Source organism: Mixophyes fleayi, chromosome 4 (assembly GCF_038048845.1).
Source record: "Mixophyes fleayi isolate aMixFle1 chromosome 4, aMixFle1.hap1, whole genome shotgun sequence".
NCBI classification, from domain to species: Eukaryota; Metazoa; Chordata; class Amphibia; order Anura; family Limnodynastidae; genus Mixophyes; species Mixophyes fleayi.
The window spans coordinates 10561521-10578935 of record NC_134405.1 but is presented as its reverse complement, the minus strand read 5'-3'; the positions used below and the strand labels follow the sequence as shown (position 1 = coordinate 10578935).

The window sequence follows — 17415 nt, the reverse complement described above, 5'->3', positions numbered from 1 at the left end:
TCTTAGACTCTAAAATGTCCAGGGGGGCAGGGACTGATATGAATGATTGAATATTCTCTACACTGTTTCATATGGTGGCATTATACTATGGAATGATAATAATAAGCATGACACAACTTCTCATCCAGATCAGATGGCTTTATTTAGATGACAGATAATGTAAAAACTTACATTTCCTCTCTATTGTGTTTTTCCTGGCTTATGTGCTGTATTGTGTGTTTTGTGGTGTATTTTAGATTTGTAAAATTTATATATTTTTTTTTCCACCACTAAAGATAAAGAAAACAATGGACGTCCTAAACAAGACACAAGTGAGAATATTTGTGTTTTCCGGTCTGACAGACAATGACAAACTTGTTCCATTCCTCTTCATATTCTTCTTGCTTGTTTACATGGGCAGCATAGTTGGCAATGTTGGCATGATTGCAGTTGTCCATAGCACCTCCAACCTTCACACTCCAATGTACTATTTCCTGAGTTACCTCTCCATGGTGGACCTCTGCTACTCCTCAGTGATAACACCTAAAATGCTCTTTGACCTTTTCTCCCAGATAAAGTCCATCTCGTTCAATGGATGTGCTCTTCAGTTCTTCTGCTTTGCTGTCTTAGCAGGCACAGAGTCTCTCCTACTCTCTAGCATGTCATATGACCGATATGTGGCAATCTGTCAACCTCTCTATTATGTCTCAATAATGACCAATACAAAATGTTCCTGCCTTGTTCTACTTTCTCTGTCTATCGCTTCATTGCAGTCATCAGTGCAGACCAGCTGTGTATTCAGTCTCCGATTCTGTGGATCAAACCTTGTAGAACACTTCTACTGTGATGTCCGTCCTTTACTCACATTGTCCTGCTCTAGTACTCTCCCGTGTGATATAGTAATGGTTTTCTTCACGTGTTCTTGTGGCATTGGTTCCATGATGACCATCCTGATCTCATACACTCTAATCGCTTCTTCCATTTTACGTATAAAATCTGCAGAGGGCAGGCAGAAAGCGTTCAGTACTTGTTCTTCACATCTCATGTGTGTCTCCATCTTCTACGGGACAGTTTTCTTCATTTATATACGACCATCTACCAGTGTTTTTGAGAAACAAGACAAGGTGGTCTCTGTTTTCTACGCAGTGGTGATACCTATGTTGAACCCACTTATATACAGTCTGAGGAACCAAGAGGTGAAAAGGATCATAAAGGAAGCCTTAAGAAAATTACATTCAAATGGATAACATGTTCCACCTGTCCACGGAGCTTTTCTTCTTAGTTTTTTCCACGACTCAAGAAAGCCATCTGAGAAATAAAACAAATAACACAGTATAATGTTCCATTGATCTCTGTGTCATATATGATTTGGACTAGACATTCATTTCTTGCAGTAACATCAAAGCCACATAATAAATTGCTGTTGCCCATCCCAGCACAGCTACCCTCTTCTACCAATGCACAAAAGTCGCTACTGATACTAGATTATGACAGGGTGCATAGACAAACCGAAAGGGGTTTCCTAGTGCCTGGAAACCCCCCCCCCCCCTCCAAGCCTGGGGCACTGTATAATTGAGGTGGCTGGACCCTGCTCCCACTTCACACGACTCTGCTTGAATAGGGAGATCTGCGTGCACCTAGCAGTAGTGCATGCAGCATTGCCCATGTATATTATAGGGATAGAAAGAGTTAGAGAGCAGCCAAACACTGTCTAAAATTATAGCCACGCCCCCATGCATGCTGGTCACACCTACTGGCGGTGTGGTGTGGAAACCCCCCCTACAAATCCTGCGTTTGCCCCTGGGGTGTGCTGGTAACACGATAGCGTTGGGCCCCATGTAATAATGTCACTCAGATCCAGGGCATTAGGGCACCTCTTCATCCCTGTGTGGTGTGCATTGGAGTAATACATTGGTAAAAGATAGATATTAGCATATTCTACTACTGCACTACTGGACCCAGCAAGCCATGGCAGTCCTAAACTGTTTTGGTGCTTGAAAACCTACAAGTGACCGTAAATCCAGAATGTAGAACTACAAGCACCAGTATGTCCTGGCATCCTTGGCCAAATGGGAGCGGTAGTGCACTTGCAAAGAAATATACTGCAAAATAAACACACTGACACCATGAGATAAACACATAAAAACATTCATAAAATGTATTGCTGAGCTTAACCCCGGGGGCTGGTTTGGTCTTATCAATACAAAAAAGCTCCACTCTGGTTTGTCAGACCATGAGAATCCCGCTCTATTGGTTAGTGGTGGTTACAGACAATATGGGGAATAACCCTTATGTATTACTATGAATTACATACTGCAATGTTATTCATTGAATGTATAAATTTGCCCCTACCAGCCTAGGTTATCATCAGGTAACCTGATGATAAGCCTAGGTTATGACTTATTTGGAGGGGGGATCTTGCTTTTTTTGTTTTGTTTTTATTATTTATAAACTTTTTTTCTTTTTTATAAATTTGCGTATTTTATGCTAAGCTAGCAGGTGTACCCCCAACTCAGCATGAGCCTCTCTATGTACTAACTTACATAGTAGCAGCTAGAATGTATAAAGACGTCAATACGTGGTTTGCGTTTGGGTTGTAGGTCTTTCTCGGCAAGCCACCACACACTCCCTATTGGGGGACTATTATGTGGCTCCCTGATTAAATCGTTAATTGAGGAAGGTGGTCAGTCTCCAGTCAGGTTATCTGACAGTAGACCCAAGTGAATGTTTCATTTTTTAGGGCCTAATTTAGAGTTGGACATAAATCTATGCATATGTACCAAAATGCACCCATGATTCAAGTTGACCGTATTGTGTTCATTACTGGTGTAATATCCAATTGTCACTTTAATTAAATTTTTTCCCCTTTTTTCATTACCCACAATAAAATATATGAATCTTTTTCAGAATAAAGTTTCTTCCTTAAATCCTCTGACTCACTATTATTTTGTATTATATCCTTTATTTTTAGAGCCTTTGTTTATAAACGTATAAATCAAGAAACCTTAATGAATAGAAATATAAATCCAATATGTTTCTGACTTAATTAATTATTTAGGAACACCACATATCATAGGGATTGTACTGATATCTCAGCATTTCTCTACTTGTTCTCTTGTAATTTTCTATTCCTATATGACAAGGGTAAAAATTATCCCCTATTGAATGTACAGGGGCAAAATATTCCCTTCAGATACACATCACCTATTTTGAATCATTGGTTTAAGAGGAAAAGTTATGCTGCCTAAGTTGTATGATTCAGCTAACTCGTCAGGCTGAATCAACAGCCATAAGGTACGTATATAAGGCTCAAATTACAGAAGTCTAGCTTAGTCCTATGGTCTCTTATATAAAACACCCATTTGTAATATCATATGCGGAATCCATGGATGTTTAAATAGATTAGCTGGATCCAATAATATTTAGATATTTAGTGACATGTACAGGGTAGAACAGCAGACGCAGATTCTGATGACACGCGTTTCGCTATAAACTTTGACAGGGCTGTACTATGACTTAGTACATTTTTGTGCTTTCGGGGTTTATGTACTTCTAAACCAAAGAAATACATATGTGGATACAAAAATATTTTTTAATTTCAGAATTGGAAGAAATAGTGAACTATTAGATAAAATTGCAAGGGTGACAATTTTGTTTGCCAACAAATGTATATCACATATGTCAGATGTTACAGAATATGTGGTAGCATGCTATTAAACCTTCAAGCGTTCTCTGAAAACCCACCTCTTCAGACATGCTTATTATATTCCTCAACCACCATCTTAATCTCCCTTATTACCATACTCTACACAGCTAATACAAGATAACAACCCTCTGACCAACATTGGTACACACACAGCCAACTCAGTACTTTTACCTTTGCAGTCTGGCTGGTCCAGTGTGCAATATGATGTAGCACATGTCCTTGTGTGTCAAACTCCCATTGTCTCATAGATTGTAATCTTGCGAGCAGGGTTCTCTTTCCTCTCTGTCTGTATGTATTACCCAGTATTGTCTTATTAATGTTTGTTCCCAATTGTAAAGCGCTACGGAATTTGCTGGCGCTATATAAATAAATGATGATGATGACTATGATAACGATGATAATAACAACATGGGGGAGTCTATTAATGTCATTGGCTGACAATAGCAGACATGGCAGACTGCTTTCATTGATCAACTGGATTTTCTCCTTGACTGATAGATTCTGATCAGATCACAAATGACTTTTGACATTGACCCAGTTTAGCCTAACTCAAACAAACTGTCTGTCCAAACTGCTGCATATATCGACAGATGCCCTGCAATATACAATAACATACATCAGTATATATCAAATGTTAGCTGCAATCTGTATAGCAGTTAGTAGAACAAGTGACACAATAAAAACAACCTGGACATGTGTGACATGTAGGTGTGAAAAGGTAATCAAAAAAAATTGTCTGACCTGTTTAAAGCTGGGTACACACTACAGTTGTTTTTGTCCAATAATCGGCTTAACCAGCCGACATACAACCGCTCGTTCGAAAGTCGGGCCAGTGTGTGTAGTAACACGATGGTCGAAAGTCTGCCCAAATGAATGATTGTGGCCTCATTTGGTTGGTCGTATCGTTGAATATTTTGGTTACAGTCTCCTTTCCGTTGTGTAGTGTGTATAAGTTTCCGACCGATCCACGACAGTAAATACGAAATTACAATCATTGCTCACGACAACATGGCTGTAAAAAGTCGCTAACGGGACAGCTGCTCTTCCCTTTATCATCCTAAACAAGGCTAGTGTGTATACAGTCCATGGACCGAGTGATCGGACCATCAATCGGATGTAAAATCGATCGGCATAAAAAGTTGGTGGAAAATTCTGTAGTGTGTACCCAGCTTAAAAGTGACTAAAACATCCTAAAACTCTCACGCTCACTGTTAAAAACAAAACACTGACACCACTAAGACTTAATTTAAGAGCTGTCACTCTTAGGAAGTCTTCAGTTACTCCTTGACTTGCCAAAATGCAATACAACCCTATGTAGCAAAGTCACTGTAAATCAAGCAATATCCTGCACAAATGTAGTATTACAAAATCCATGACTATCTGACACATGAATTATTTAAGACGGAACATTATTAAATGTGGTTTAATATGACAAGAATGTAAAATTGCATATTGAATACAAATAGTTATTAGGAATTTGAAATACAGACATATGTAAACCAGTTTTTAAACTAAAATGGAAACAAAACACACAAACTGCAAAATTGGACTCACAAAATTCTAGAGAAATGTGTGACCTGGTGAAAGGATAGAAGACAACAATATTTGCCTTTCTTGTCCAAGCTCCTAATCACTGTGCTCTTACTGAAAGAGGTGTTCTGGTATGCTAATATGTTTCACAATATTTTTTTCTTTTAGCCTTCTGATTCAAGATCATTTCTATTTAGGGCTCTCAAAAATATACACTACTGGAAAATAAAGGATATATGTTATTAATTTCAATAAACCTGGTATAATTTTCTGCCCATATACATATGAAACATGATTTAGTTGTATTGATTTCTAAGAAAGATACTCCCAAAAGGTTCCTTATGGAGAGCACATGTATCAATGACACATATTATTTTGTTGTTTCAGATGATATACATTTATGAGTAAGTGAGTCTTCACAAACTTTTGTTCTTTCTGGCCAAAGGAAGTGTCCTTTGAATAATAAAACAAAATGATTGCATCTCTATGATAACATATCAACTCGGCATAAACTCAAGGCAATGTGAAAGCAGTTTCTGAAGTATGTTTCCGTTATCAAAATACATTGACCCCATGTTGGCTTATAGGGAACTGTTATTTACTGAAGACCATTTTGAGTACAGTAACTCCTGATGTTAGAATATCATGACATTATTAACATATTATTTGCACAATTATCCTCATTAAGCTTTAATCAATTGACCTTAGTCTCTCTCTCTCTCTTTCTGTGTATGTTAGAGAATTTAGACTGTAAGCTCCAATGGGGCAGGGATTGATTTGAGTGAGTTCTCTGTACAGCGCTGCGAAATTAGTGGTGCTATATAAATAAATGATGATGATGATGATGATATCATCCCCCTTTCCCTTCTCTGCTCCAAACTATACATATTAAGATCTTTTAGTCTTTTTCGGGTAAGTTTTGTGCTGTAGGCCATGCACCATTTTAGTTGCCCTTCTTTGTACAGTTTCTAATGTATTTATATCCTTCTGGAGATATGGCCTCCAGAACTGAGCACAGTATTCTAGATGAGGCCGTACCAATGACCTATACAGTGATATTATTACTTCTTTCTTTCTGCTACTGATTCCTCTCCCTATGCAACCAAGCATCTGTTCTATGTAGGAACATTTGGTCATGACCCAAGCAGAGTTGGTGAGTTAGGAAGTTGAAATGCAGGTTTTAGCTTTTGTTTAGTAAGCTGGAATCCGAATCATAGATTTAAAGTGTGACTGTATAGTGACACTACGATCCCACCATACCTCTTCCAGTACATAGAAATCCCATAGCTCAGAGAGAGTGATACATTTTCTCAGAAGGCTCTTGATAAATCACCAATGTAAACAATGTATTTTATCCCTACCCCTTATAGTCTGTCTAAAGTGATCTGCACCAACTTGCTTATGATCCTTAGAGTTACTTTGATGATATTCTGGAAATGTGTCTGGATATGCTATAGACATATTTAAGCATTATTAAATGTGCTGGGGTGTATTATTCTGGTTAATAATCATAAAACAATCAAAAGAAGAGCTTGGTGGCAAGGTTTAAGCATTGCATATTTTATATGGCTCACAGAAGTCCTCCAACGCCTTTACTATATTGAGCAATACACTGTTCAGACAGACAAAATAATTTTTAATTGACAGAACATTGTCGTTTTCACCCAAATATATCTCCGCTCATATGACAAGAAAACAGCAAGTTCTTTGTTATCAGTCTTTGGCATTACAATGAAAGTACTTCATAGCTCTACATTTACATAACTGCTTCTCTGCAATATCCAGGCTTTAAATGTGAATTAAGAAAGAAATAAGTTTATTCAACTAATTTAGTTTGTTCAGTGATTGATATGAACAACACTGTTACTGTGTACCGACTTATACAGGTGGAAACTGCTGACTTCAAGGAAAAGATGCAGTAAATTAACCTGGAGAAATGGAAGCAGAATGCGATTGTCTTGACCTTAAAGTGTATTATCCCGAACAAAGTGCTAAATCGGCTACATATATGATTTACGAGAGTTTATCATGATTGATAGAATCTCAACTTATCTCTAATAAATAACAGAACATTGGTAACATTGCGTATTCCTCCTGTAATGACTCTCTTCACCTCTTGGTTCCTCAGACTGTATATAAGTGGATTCAGCATCGGTGTCACCACTGAGTAGAAGACAGCAGCTATCTTGTCTTGTTTCTCTAAGACATTTGAAGGAGAGCGTAGGTAAGTGAAGAAAATTGTCACGTAGAAGATGGAAACACACATGAGATGAGAAGAGCATGTACTGAAGGCTTTCTGTCTGCCCTCAGCAGATTTTATCCGTAGAATGGAAGATATGATGAAAGTGTATGAGATCAGGATGGTTAAGAATGAACCCATCCCACAAGAACCTATGAAGGAAAGAGTAAATATGTCACAGGAGAAGGTATCCGAGCAGGACAATTGGAGCAGTGGAGGCAAGTCACAATAGAAGTGGTCTATAAGGTTTGATCCACAGAATTGGAGACTGAATACACAGCTGGTCTGCACAGATGACAGAAAGAAGCTAAACGAGAAAGCCAGGACAACCAGATACCAACATTTTTTCTTGGTCATTATTGAGACATAATGGAGAGGGTGACATATGGCAGCATATCGGTCATACGACATACTTGAGAGAAGTAAAACCTCAGTACATGCCAGTGCAGCAAAGAAGAAGAACTGAAGGGCACATCCATCAAATGTGATAGTCTTCCTCATGGACATAAGGTCAGATAACATTTTAGGAGTAATAACTGAGGAGTAGACAAGGTCCACCAGAGAGAGGTAACTTAGGAAGAAGTACATCGGAGTGTGGAGGTTGGATGTGTTATGGACAACAGCCATCATACCGATGTTACCCACTACAGTCACCATATAAACATGCAAGAATAATATGAAGAGAAACAGGGCAAGTTCTCTATTGTCAGTAAGTCCAGAAAACACAAAGACTGTCACTTGTGTCTTGTTAATGATGTCCATTGAGATCTCTCTCTCTCTCTCTGTAGTGGTGAAATGAATATAGATTACAAATATCAATAATAATAAGTCTACAGCTAGTTGTAAAACAGACAAGGCCACATAAAGCCAAGAATACATAATACATCCTGCAACAAGGGATTTTGTGCAGGAGCATGCACAGAATCACACTGTGTCATCAAGAGAGTATTAAGTCATTTCAACATGTGGTCCACGAGATAGACTTTCAGCAGTAGATGTGTGTAAGGCCCCTAGGTCTATGCTTTAATCAAAAAATGTCTGCAAAAGTTTGGTGGGGAACCTGTAAATAAAACATGTCTCAGATTGGTGTTCTTGTTGCTGTAACATCTGAAATATAAAAACTGGTTGTATTAGTTTGTCACGATCATCATCAACATTTATTTATATAGCGCCAGCAAATTCCGTAGCACTTTAAAATTGGGAACAAACATTAATAAAACAATACTGGGTAATACAAACAGACTGAGAGGTAAGAGAACCCTGCTCGCAAGCTTACAATCTATGGGACAATGGGAGTTTGAAACACAGGGGCCAGGCGTCATGGTGCCGCTGGAGGAAACCCTACCAGGATAGGGTTGGTGTGAGCCAGTAACCCAGGCTGAGAGACACCATAACTGTTTTGCTAATCGGTAGTGGTAATATTGCGGGAGGATAAGACCCTGAAAGAGACAAAGATTATTACTTTGGAGTGCTGACTGCAAGAGGCTGCTGGAGGACACATGCTACCATTTACCCTGTAACTTGTGAACATCTTGTGGTGTTGTGCTGTAATAATAAAGTCTTATTTTGGATATATTCTGGTCTAATCGAGTGAGTTGAATCCCACAGAGGGTAACTGCCATCCCAGCTAAGGGTGGTATCCTCACACCATCAGTCCTTTATAAAATTACGTAGACTGACTGGTGTCAATTTACTTGCGGAGTTTACTTTTGGAATCACTAGTATATAATTAGCATATTCAACTGTGCTCCTAGGTACAATTTATACAAAGAAGCAAATTTATATGCAAACAGTCCAAAGTGCACGAAGGATGACAGAAAAGGAGAATTGTGGGGGCCACCAGGGTAACTGGCTGGCTCTGATCTATGGGCAATTACACCAAATCGAACAAACTGCAGCTGTGAATGCTATAAATGACCATTAGTGACTCTGTCTATCTTTATGATTGTAAGTACTGTTTACATTGTAGTAACAGGTACCAGACATGGGATATAAAGCGACATTTCTGCATGACTTGTTCATAGACAATGTATAAGGTCATCGATAGATTTCAGTAGAGCCATTGCTGAGTTCTGAAAAGATCCAGGGTCTCTCCCTACAACCAAGCTCAGCACACTGAAGTTGTTCCTATCACACCCACTCAGTGACACTAATAACAGTGGACGCTCCTGATGATTGTTGAGTAATTCGAAGAAGATGATAAAATCATTTAAAGTAATAATAACAGTGATTAAAATAAAATCCACTGTCAAAAAATGATCCTGGTGTCCCTGTATCACATCAACCTGTTTCCTGTCTTACAATTATATAAAATGATAAATAATATGATACCTGTGGTAAGAGATGAATATTGGCTCTTACCTGTCTGCATATAATAGTTTGACATCCACACGGCTTCTCACTGCTGTGACTGATGATCCTTCTTTATATAAAACTCAGTGACCCAGGAGTATAAATCTCTCCTGTCCCAGAGAACATATCACTAATTATTGTAATGTAAAAACAAACCAATTAGTGAGTTTCCAGTAAGTGGTGGATTAATTTATCTCTACATTAAGGAAAACAGTTATATTCTATTTAATATTTAATTAACTTATTGTGTTTTTGACTTGTGTTATGGGTAAAGGAAAAAATATATTTATGTCAACATTGATCTGTTAATTACCTACATTGTTCAAAGGTGTAAATCTGCAGGAAGCCCACGGCAACCAATCAGACTTTTACTTTCATTATCCAACTTGCACCAGACAGATAAATACTAGTTAAGCTCATTTCCAAAAGTGCAAAACCCCCTAATTCCCCGCCAACCCCACTCATAGGTGTAAGTCCAGTGTTCGAAAGTGCCCTGAGAAAATCGGTCACCACACACACACACACTCATTCATACAGACACTCACACATGCTGTCTTTCTAGGCCAGTTTACACAAACACCCTTTTCCCACCCACTGGATGTTTAGAACAAGTGTCTTCTTCTGACATGACCTCATTAGAATGATGGGAAGAGTTAAGGAGAATTCCAAATTGTGATTTTTCCGCAAAAACTCAGTGGTTGTGGCACTGACACAAGGGGCTGCCAAGGATGTCACTTTAACCAGAAGTCCATTCTCTATTCGGAGTCGATGATTTGCCTGTTTGTCTTGTTCTAGTCAGGCTGAAAGCATTCAACAGAAAGAAAGTAGCCCAACAAAAGAAACTCTGCGTTCGATCTTTTACAAAGCCCTCAACAACATCACGCCTTCATCTCAGTCTCATCTCAGAATACTCTCCATCTCACTCTCTTAGGTCTACTCATGACCTGCGATTCTTCTATGCTAACCACCTCTCACTCCTGCCTACAAGACATCTCTCGTGCTGCTGCCCACTTATGGTATTCACGATCACGAGCCGATCAGTTTCTCCAACAACCTTCACACCCTCACAACCGTCTCAGTATCCACTCTGAGCAGGGGAGGGCTGGCAAGTTTTAGACTTGACTCAGCATCCTACTAGGAATATTTAAAAAAAATTCAGGTGGCCCAGTGACCCATCCAAAGGTAGCCCACTATGGGTCCGGCCTCGGGGGCAGATGGCCCTCAGCCCAGCCTGCCTCTGACTCTGAGCCACACTCTCAGGAGCAGAGTCCTAAGGTGTTTATTTCATCTGTGATATTCAAAATCTTAGATAGGGTTGTGGAGAAGAATGTCAGCAAGGTTGGACCTTTTATTGATTCTGAACATGAAGATTATTTCTCCTGAATCTATTTTCCAGGTCATCTAATTTGTTCAACATTTGCTTTTGAATTTTAAATATGGTGTCTTTGAGAGGTTTTCATTTTTCTATTTCATGCATATTTTCTTCTATCCTTCACTCATTAAGCGGGACTTGATTCTCTGTTTGGGAGACTTAGGGGTATATTTACTAAACTGCTGGTTTGAAAAAGTGGAGATGTTGCCTATAGCATCCAATCAGATTCTAGTTATCATTTATTTACATTCTACAAAATGACAGCTAGAATCTGATTGGTTGATATAGGCAACATCTCCACTTTTTCAAACCCGCCGGAAAAGTCTCAGCTTGATACATATACCCCTTGGTCTCTTATCTCTTGTATCGCTGCAGTTAGCTTATTTACTTGTGGTTTCCTGAGCGGTTCCATAGTTTCATTGAAGAAAACAAAAAAAATCCACACAAGGTTAGGATTATACTCATCCCTACATTGTCATTATTGATTAAGGTGAGGGGGTGCTCTTCCCTATTAGCAGACATTAAGGAAGAAGAAAAGACATGGATACAAGAAGGCACTCCTATCCTATTTTGACAAATATATTAAAATACATTGGTTTTACACCTTTATTAATTATATATTTTTTAAATTATATAGTTAACCCCGAGCACTTTGTTAATCCTTGGTCCATAGCGGTAAAATATTAAAACATAGAGAGAAATATGTGAATAGAAAGAAAAAAGTGTGTTTAAAATGATCAACCCTTAAGTGAAGCCAGTAAATGGGATCCTTAACATTAAACAGTTACTATGTAACTGAAATTGTTACATTTATTAACATATATTCTTATCATTTGTTTGTCACATATGTGACTTCTAATGAGGTCAATAAAAATGTTCCACATTTGCCAGTTATGTCAATAAAATGTACAATTGCATGTATGTATTGCTGTCATTTTTATTATGCATTTGCAGAATATTTACATATTCTAAGTATTATTGCTGTTATGGCTCACGCCCCAGGTATCAACTCCTAGAACCGCTTCAGAGGTCTTCGCCTTTAGCAGCCGCCTTTCCCGTAGAGCTGAACTTGCTCACAGGTACTCGGATGCCCCCAGGTCTTGTTCTCCAGTAGTAGGAGCTAATAACCTGAGATCGTAGCGCAGGTGATTAAGAAGAGGAGGAACTCCTGGTGGAAGGTGGTATGCAGTATTGAGACTTCCTTCAGCACTACAAAGCCCAGGCTTGATGGACTGAACACATGGTAGATCTGTGTCTGAATCCAGGCAAAGGACCTTGGTAACTGATGAAATACCAGTGTCAAGTATCCAGGCAAAGGTTTCAGGGTCACAGGCAAATCAGCAATGTCAAAATCCAGGCTAGGGGTCAGTAACAGAAATACAGAAGACAGGAGGAACACAAACAGCAGGAGAAGTATGCTTGGGAGCAGGGACTATAACCGGCAGTGAGGCCTTAAACACTTTGATGGACAAATCATAAAGGAGAAGGACAGGGCTGACAATCAGCCTCAGGAGGCTGCTAAATAATTTACTAGCTTAGAACAAGCATAGGTCATATCATAAACCAGGAACATGTATAATTATATAAACGAACAAATTAGAATCATGCAAGAGCTCCCCTGGAGTTGGAGGATGTCTCTACACCCTCCTACTCTATGGCACAAAGATAACAGTGCATTGTAACTAATGTGTATGCTCGGCTGCTACATCACGCCAGGATGCGGCGTACCGTCGCGGCTCGTGATATTTGCAGACTTGTGGACACCATTAATGAGCTGTCAATAATTACTCATGATAGTATAAAGGATTCCCTAAATATTCACACCCCAGCACACACACAAAAAAATATGTCCAAGGGATTCAGATTTCATTATTCCCTTATTAATTATTTTTAATCTGTGTTATCTCGGCCAGAATAGTTTCCAAATTATATTTCTCTTGCAATACCATTCACTGTCCGTTATTATAAATATCAACTCAATAGTCTCTCAATATCTATCATGGAGATGTGGCTTTTCAAATAGATATGTGGCTCGTATTAGATAAGGCAATAACCTATTACATAAACCCCAGACCTTCTATCGCTGGTTAACCAAAAGGAGTACCAGTCTTACGGCCAAGTCTCTACCTATTATATATACACAGTGAAATGACAGCTAGATGTATAGATATAAATTCAGAGGTAACTTTATATTGGATCAAAAATGCTATGATATGTATCGGTATTCAAATTTGTTATAGCGCTTGCTGGGGAGCGCTAGCGGCACTGCCACTTTCCAGGTGGTGACATCATACATGGCGTTGATTACCTGACGTACATTTCACTCTTTATAGCTTTAATCCCTTGATAAAGCTATACCTTGATAAAGCTCTTAAAAGAAAGAGTTGTAGAATTTCTCAAATCCAGTAACTTAAAAAAGGATAACAAATAGCATGTATAAAAATATAAATGAACCAGTTTAAATCATATGAAAGCTCTCTCTGGTGTTGGAGGATGTCCCTACACCCTCCTACATCTATGTCACAAGGATAATAACAGAGCATAGAAACTAAAGCACGCGCCGGGCTGCTAGTTCACTCCAGGATGCGGCGTAAATTAGGGAATATCTAGGTTAACACTAATGAGTTGTTTTCACCTATTGCTTTTAACTTCATATCTCCTAATTTATATTAAAACATAATGCACATTACCATTTTGTCTCTGAAATACAGTACTTCATAGTGCTACATTTACATATCTGCTTCTCTGCAATATCCAGACTTTAAAAGTGAATTGAGAAAGAAATAAGTTTATTCAACTAATTTAGTTTGTTCAGTGATTGATATGAACAACACTATTACTGTGTACCGACTTATACAGGTGGAAACTGCTGACCTCAAGGATAAGATGCAGTAAATTAACCTAGAGAAATGGAAGTAGAATACGACTGTTTTGACCTTAAAGTGTATTATCCCGAACTAAGTGTTAAATTGGCTACATATATGATTTCCGAGAGTTTATCATGATTGATAGAATCTCAACTTTATCTCTAATAAATAACAGAACATTGGTAACGTTGCGTATTCCTCCTGTAATGACTCTTTTCACCTCTTGGTTCCTCAGACTGTATATAAGTGGATTCAGCATCGGTGTCACCACTGAGTAGAAGACAGCAGCTATCTTGTCTTGTTTCTCTAAGACATTTGAAGGAGAGCGTAGGTAAGTGAAGAAAAGTGTCACGTAGAAGATGGAAACACACATGAGATGGGAAGAGCATGTACTGAAGGCTTTCTGTCTGCCCTCAGCAGATTTTATCCGTAGAATGGAAGATATGATAAAAGTGTATGAGATCAGGATGGTTAAGAATGAACCCATTCCACAAGAACCTATGAAGGAAAGAGCAAATATGTCACAGGAGAATGTGTCCGAGCAGGACAGTTGGAGAAGTGGAGGCATGTCACAATAGAAGTGGTCTATAAGGTTTGATCCACAGAATTGGAGACTGAATATACTGTTGGTCTGCACAGATGACAGAAAGAAGCTAAACAAGAAAGCCAGGACAACCATATACCAACATTTTTTCATGGTCATTATTGAGACATAATGGAGAGGGTGACATATGGCAGCATATCGGTCATACGACATAATTGAGAGAAGTAACACCTCAGTACATGCCAGAGCAGCAAAGAAGAAGAACTGAAGGGCACATCCATCAAATGAGATGGTCTTCCTCATGGACATAAGGTCGGACAACATTTTAGGAGTAATAACTGAGGAGTAGACAAGGTCCACCAGAGAGAGGTAACTCAGGAAGAAGTACATCGGAGTGTGGAGGTTGGATGTGTTATGGACAACAGCCATCATGCCGATGTTTCCCACTACAGTCACCATGTAAACATGTAAGAATAATATGAAGAGGAACAGGGCAAGTTCTTCATTGTCAGTAAGTCCAGAAAACACAAAGACTGTCACTTGTGTCTTGTTTATGACGTCCATTAAGATCTCTCTCTCTCTCTCTGTAGTGATGAAATAAATATAGATTACAAATATCAATAATTCATAAGTGTACAGCTAGTTGCAAAACAGACAATGCCAAAGCCATAAAGACCAAAGACATAAAGCCAAAAATACATAATACATCCTGCAATAAGGGATTTTGTGCCGGGGCATGAACAGAATCACATTGTGCCATTAAGAGAGTATTAAGTCATTTCAACATGGAGTCCACAAGATAGACTTTCAGCAATAGATGTGTGTAAGGCCCCTAGGTCTATGCTTTAATCAAAAAGTGTCTGCAAATGTTTGGTGGGGAACCTATAAATAAAGTATGTCTCAGATTGGTGTTCTTGTTGCTGTAACATCTGAAATATAAAAACTGGTTGTATTAGTTTGTCACGATCATCATCAACATCATCAACATTTATTTATATAGCGCCAGCAAATTCCGTAGCGCTTTACAATTGAGAACAAACATTAAAAAAACAATACTGGGTAATACATACAGACAGAGAGGTAAGAGAACCCTGCTCGCAAGCTTACAATCTATGGGACAATGGGAGTTTAAAACACAGGGGCCAGGCATCGTGGTGCCGCTGGAAGGAACCCTACCAGGACAGGGTCGGTGTGACCCAGTAACCCAGACTGGGCGACACCATAACTGTTTTGCTATTTGGTAGTGGTAATATTGCGGTAGGATAAGACTTTGAAAGAGACCGAGATTATTTTTTTGGAGTTCTGACTGCAAGAGGCTGCTGGAGGACACATGCTACCATTTACCCTGTAACTTGTGAATGTCTTGTGGTGTTGTGCTGTCGTAATAAAGCCTTATTTCCTCCCCCCAAACTCCCCTCCCACCACAACCTCTCTATCGTTGTTAACAACACCACCATCTCCTCTGTTACCCAGCTCCGTTGCCTGGGTGTCACCCTTGACTCCTCTCTCTCTTTTGCCCCCCTTGTCCAATCCCTTGCCCAAGCCTGTAGACTCCAACTTCGCAACATAGCCCGCATCCGACCCTTCCTCTCCCAAGACGCCACCAAAACCATCACCCATGCACTCATTATCTCCCGCCTCGACTACTGCAACCTTCTCCTCACTGGCCTCCCCCTCTCTCATCTCGCCCCCCTCCGCTCTGTACTCAATGCGGCTGCTCGACTCATCTTTCTCTCACGCCGCTCCGCCTCTGCTTCCCCTCTCTTTCTCGCCCTACACTGGCTCCCCATCCCCTACAGAATCCTCTTCAAACCCCTTACCAACCGTTACAAAGCTCTCTCCCAGTCTACTGCCCCCTACATCTCCGACCTCCTCACCCTTCACACTCCTGCCCGATCCCTGCGCTCTGCCACTGACCGTCGCCTCTCTTCCACTCTCATTACCACTTCCCACTCCAGAATCCAAGACTTCTCCCGAGCTGCCCCCCTACACTGGAATGACCTCCCTCGCTCCATCCGTTTCGCTCCCAAGCTGTGCTCCTTCAAACGAGCACTTAAAACTCACCTGTTCCTTAAAGCCTACCAATCATCCACCTAACCCTTCACCTACTCTGCTCGCTCTTCCCTCTCTCCCCTGATATCACCGCTCCCTCTTGTGTCTGTTTCGTCCACCCTCCCTTAGGATGTAAGCTCGTTTGAGCAGGGCACTTCTTCCCTCGTGTCTCCACACCTGTTCTTCTGCTCCGTCCTTACTCCATTTGTCTGTCCCGGAGTTTCTGAAGCACTGGTACTTTGTGTTTACTGTTCTGTACTGTTTAACCCTGTATGGTTTACTGTTTGTACTATGTACGGCGCTGCGGACACCTTGTGGCGCCTAACAAATAAATGATAATAATAATAATAATAATAATATATTCTGGTCTACCCGAGTGAGTTGAATCCCACAGAATGTAACTGCCATCCCAGCTAAGGGTGGCATCCTCACACAATCAGTCCTTTATAAAATTACGTAGACTGACTGTTGTCATTTTACTTTAGGAGCCTACTTTTGGAATCACTAGTATATAATTGGTGTATTCAACTGTGCTCCTAGGTACAATTTATACAGAGAAGCAAATTTATATGCAAACAGTCCAAAGTGCATGAAGGATGACAGAAAAGGAGAATTGTGGTGGCCACCAGGCTAATTGGCTGGCTCTGATCTATGGGCAATTACACCAAATCGAACAAACTGCAGCTGTGAATGGTATAAATGACCATTAGTAAATCTGTCTATCTTTATGATTGTAAGTACTGTTTACATTGTAATAACAGGTACCAGACATGG

General features: G+C 39.7%; 3 protein-coding genes across 3 annotated transcripts; 1 reads left to right on the top strand and 2 right to left on the bottom strand.

Annotated features, from left to right (window-relative positions):
- The first annotated feature begins 287 nt into the window (after positions 1 to 287).
- On the top strand, positions 288 to 1226 carry LOC142150369 (olfactory receptor 5AP2-like). The gene has a single exon (XM_075205565.1). The coding sequence runs from the start codon at positions 288 to 290 to the stop codon at positions 1224 to 1226; it is 939 nt and encodes a 312-aa protein (XP_075061666.1).
- A 6015-nt stretch (positions 1227 to 7241) lies between these two features.
- LOC142150368 (olfactory receptor 5AR1-like) lies at positions 7242 to 8216 on the bottom strand. Its single transcript, XM_075205564.1, has one exon. The coding sequence runs from the start codon at positions 8214 to 8216 to the stop codon at positions 7242 to 7244; it is 975 nt and encodes a 324-aa protein (XP_075061665.1).
- A 5935-nt stretch (positions 8217 to 14151) lies between these two features.
- On the bottom strand, positions 14152 to 15153 carry LOC142150367 (olfactory receptor 5AP2-like). The gene has a single exon (XM_075205563.1). It carries the CDS (start codon positions 15151 to 15153, stop codon positions 14152 to 14154), a length of 1002 nt encoding a protein of 333 aa, XP_075061664.1.
- Positions 15154 to 17415: the final 2262 nt, after the last annotated feature.

Coding starts and splice junctions, on each gene's coding strand:
- LOC142150369 (XM_075205565.1), top strand. CDS start 288: ATGGACGTCCTAAACAAGACACAAGTGAGAATATTTGTGTTTTCCGGT.
- LOC142150368 (XM_075205564.1), bottom strand. CDS start 8,216: ATGGACATCATTAACAAGACACAAGTGACAGTCTTTGTGTTTTCTGGA.
- LOC142150367 (XM_075205563.1), bottom strand. CDS start 15,153: ATGGACGTCATAAACAAGACACAAGTGACAGTCTTTGTGTTTTCTGGA.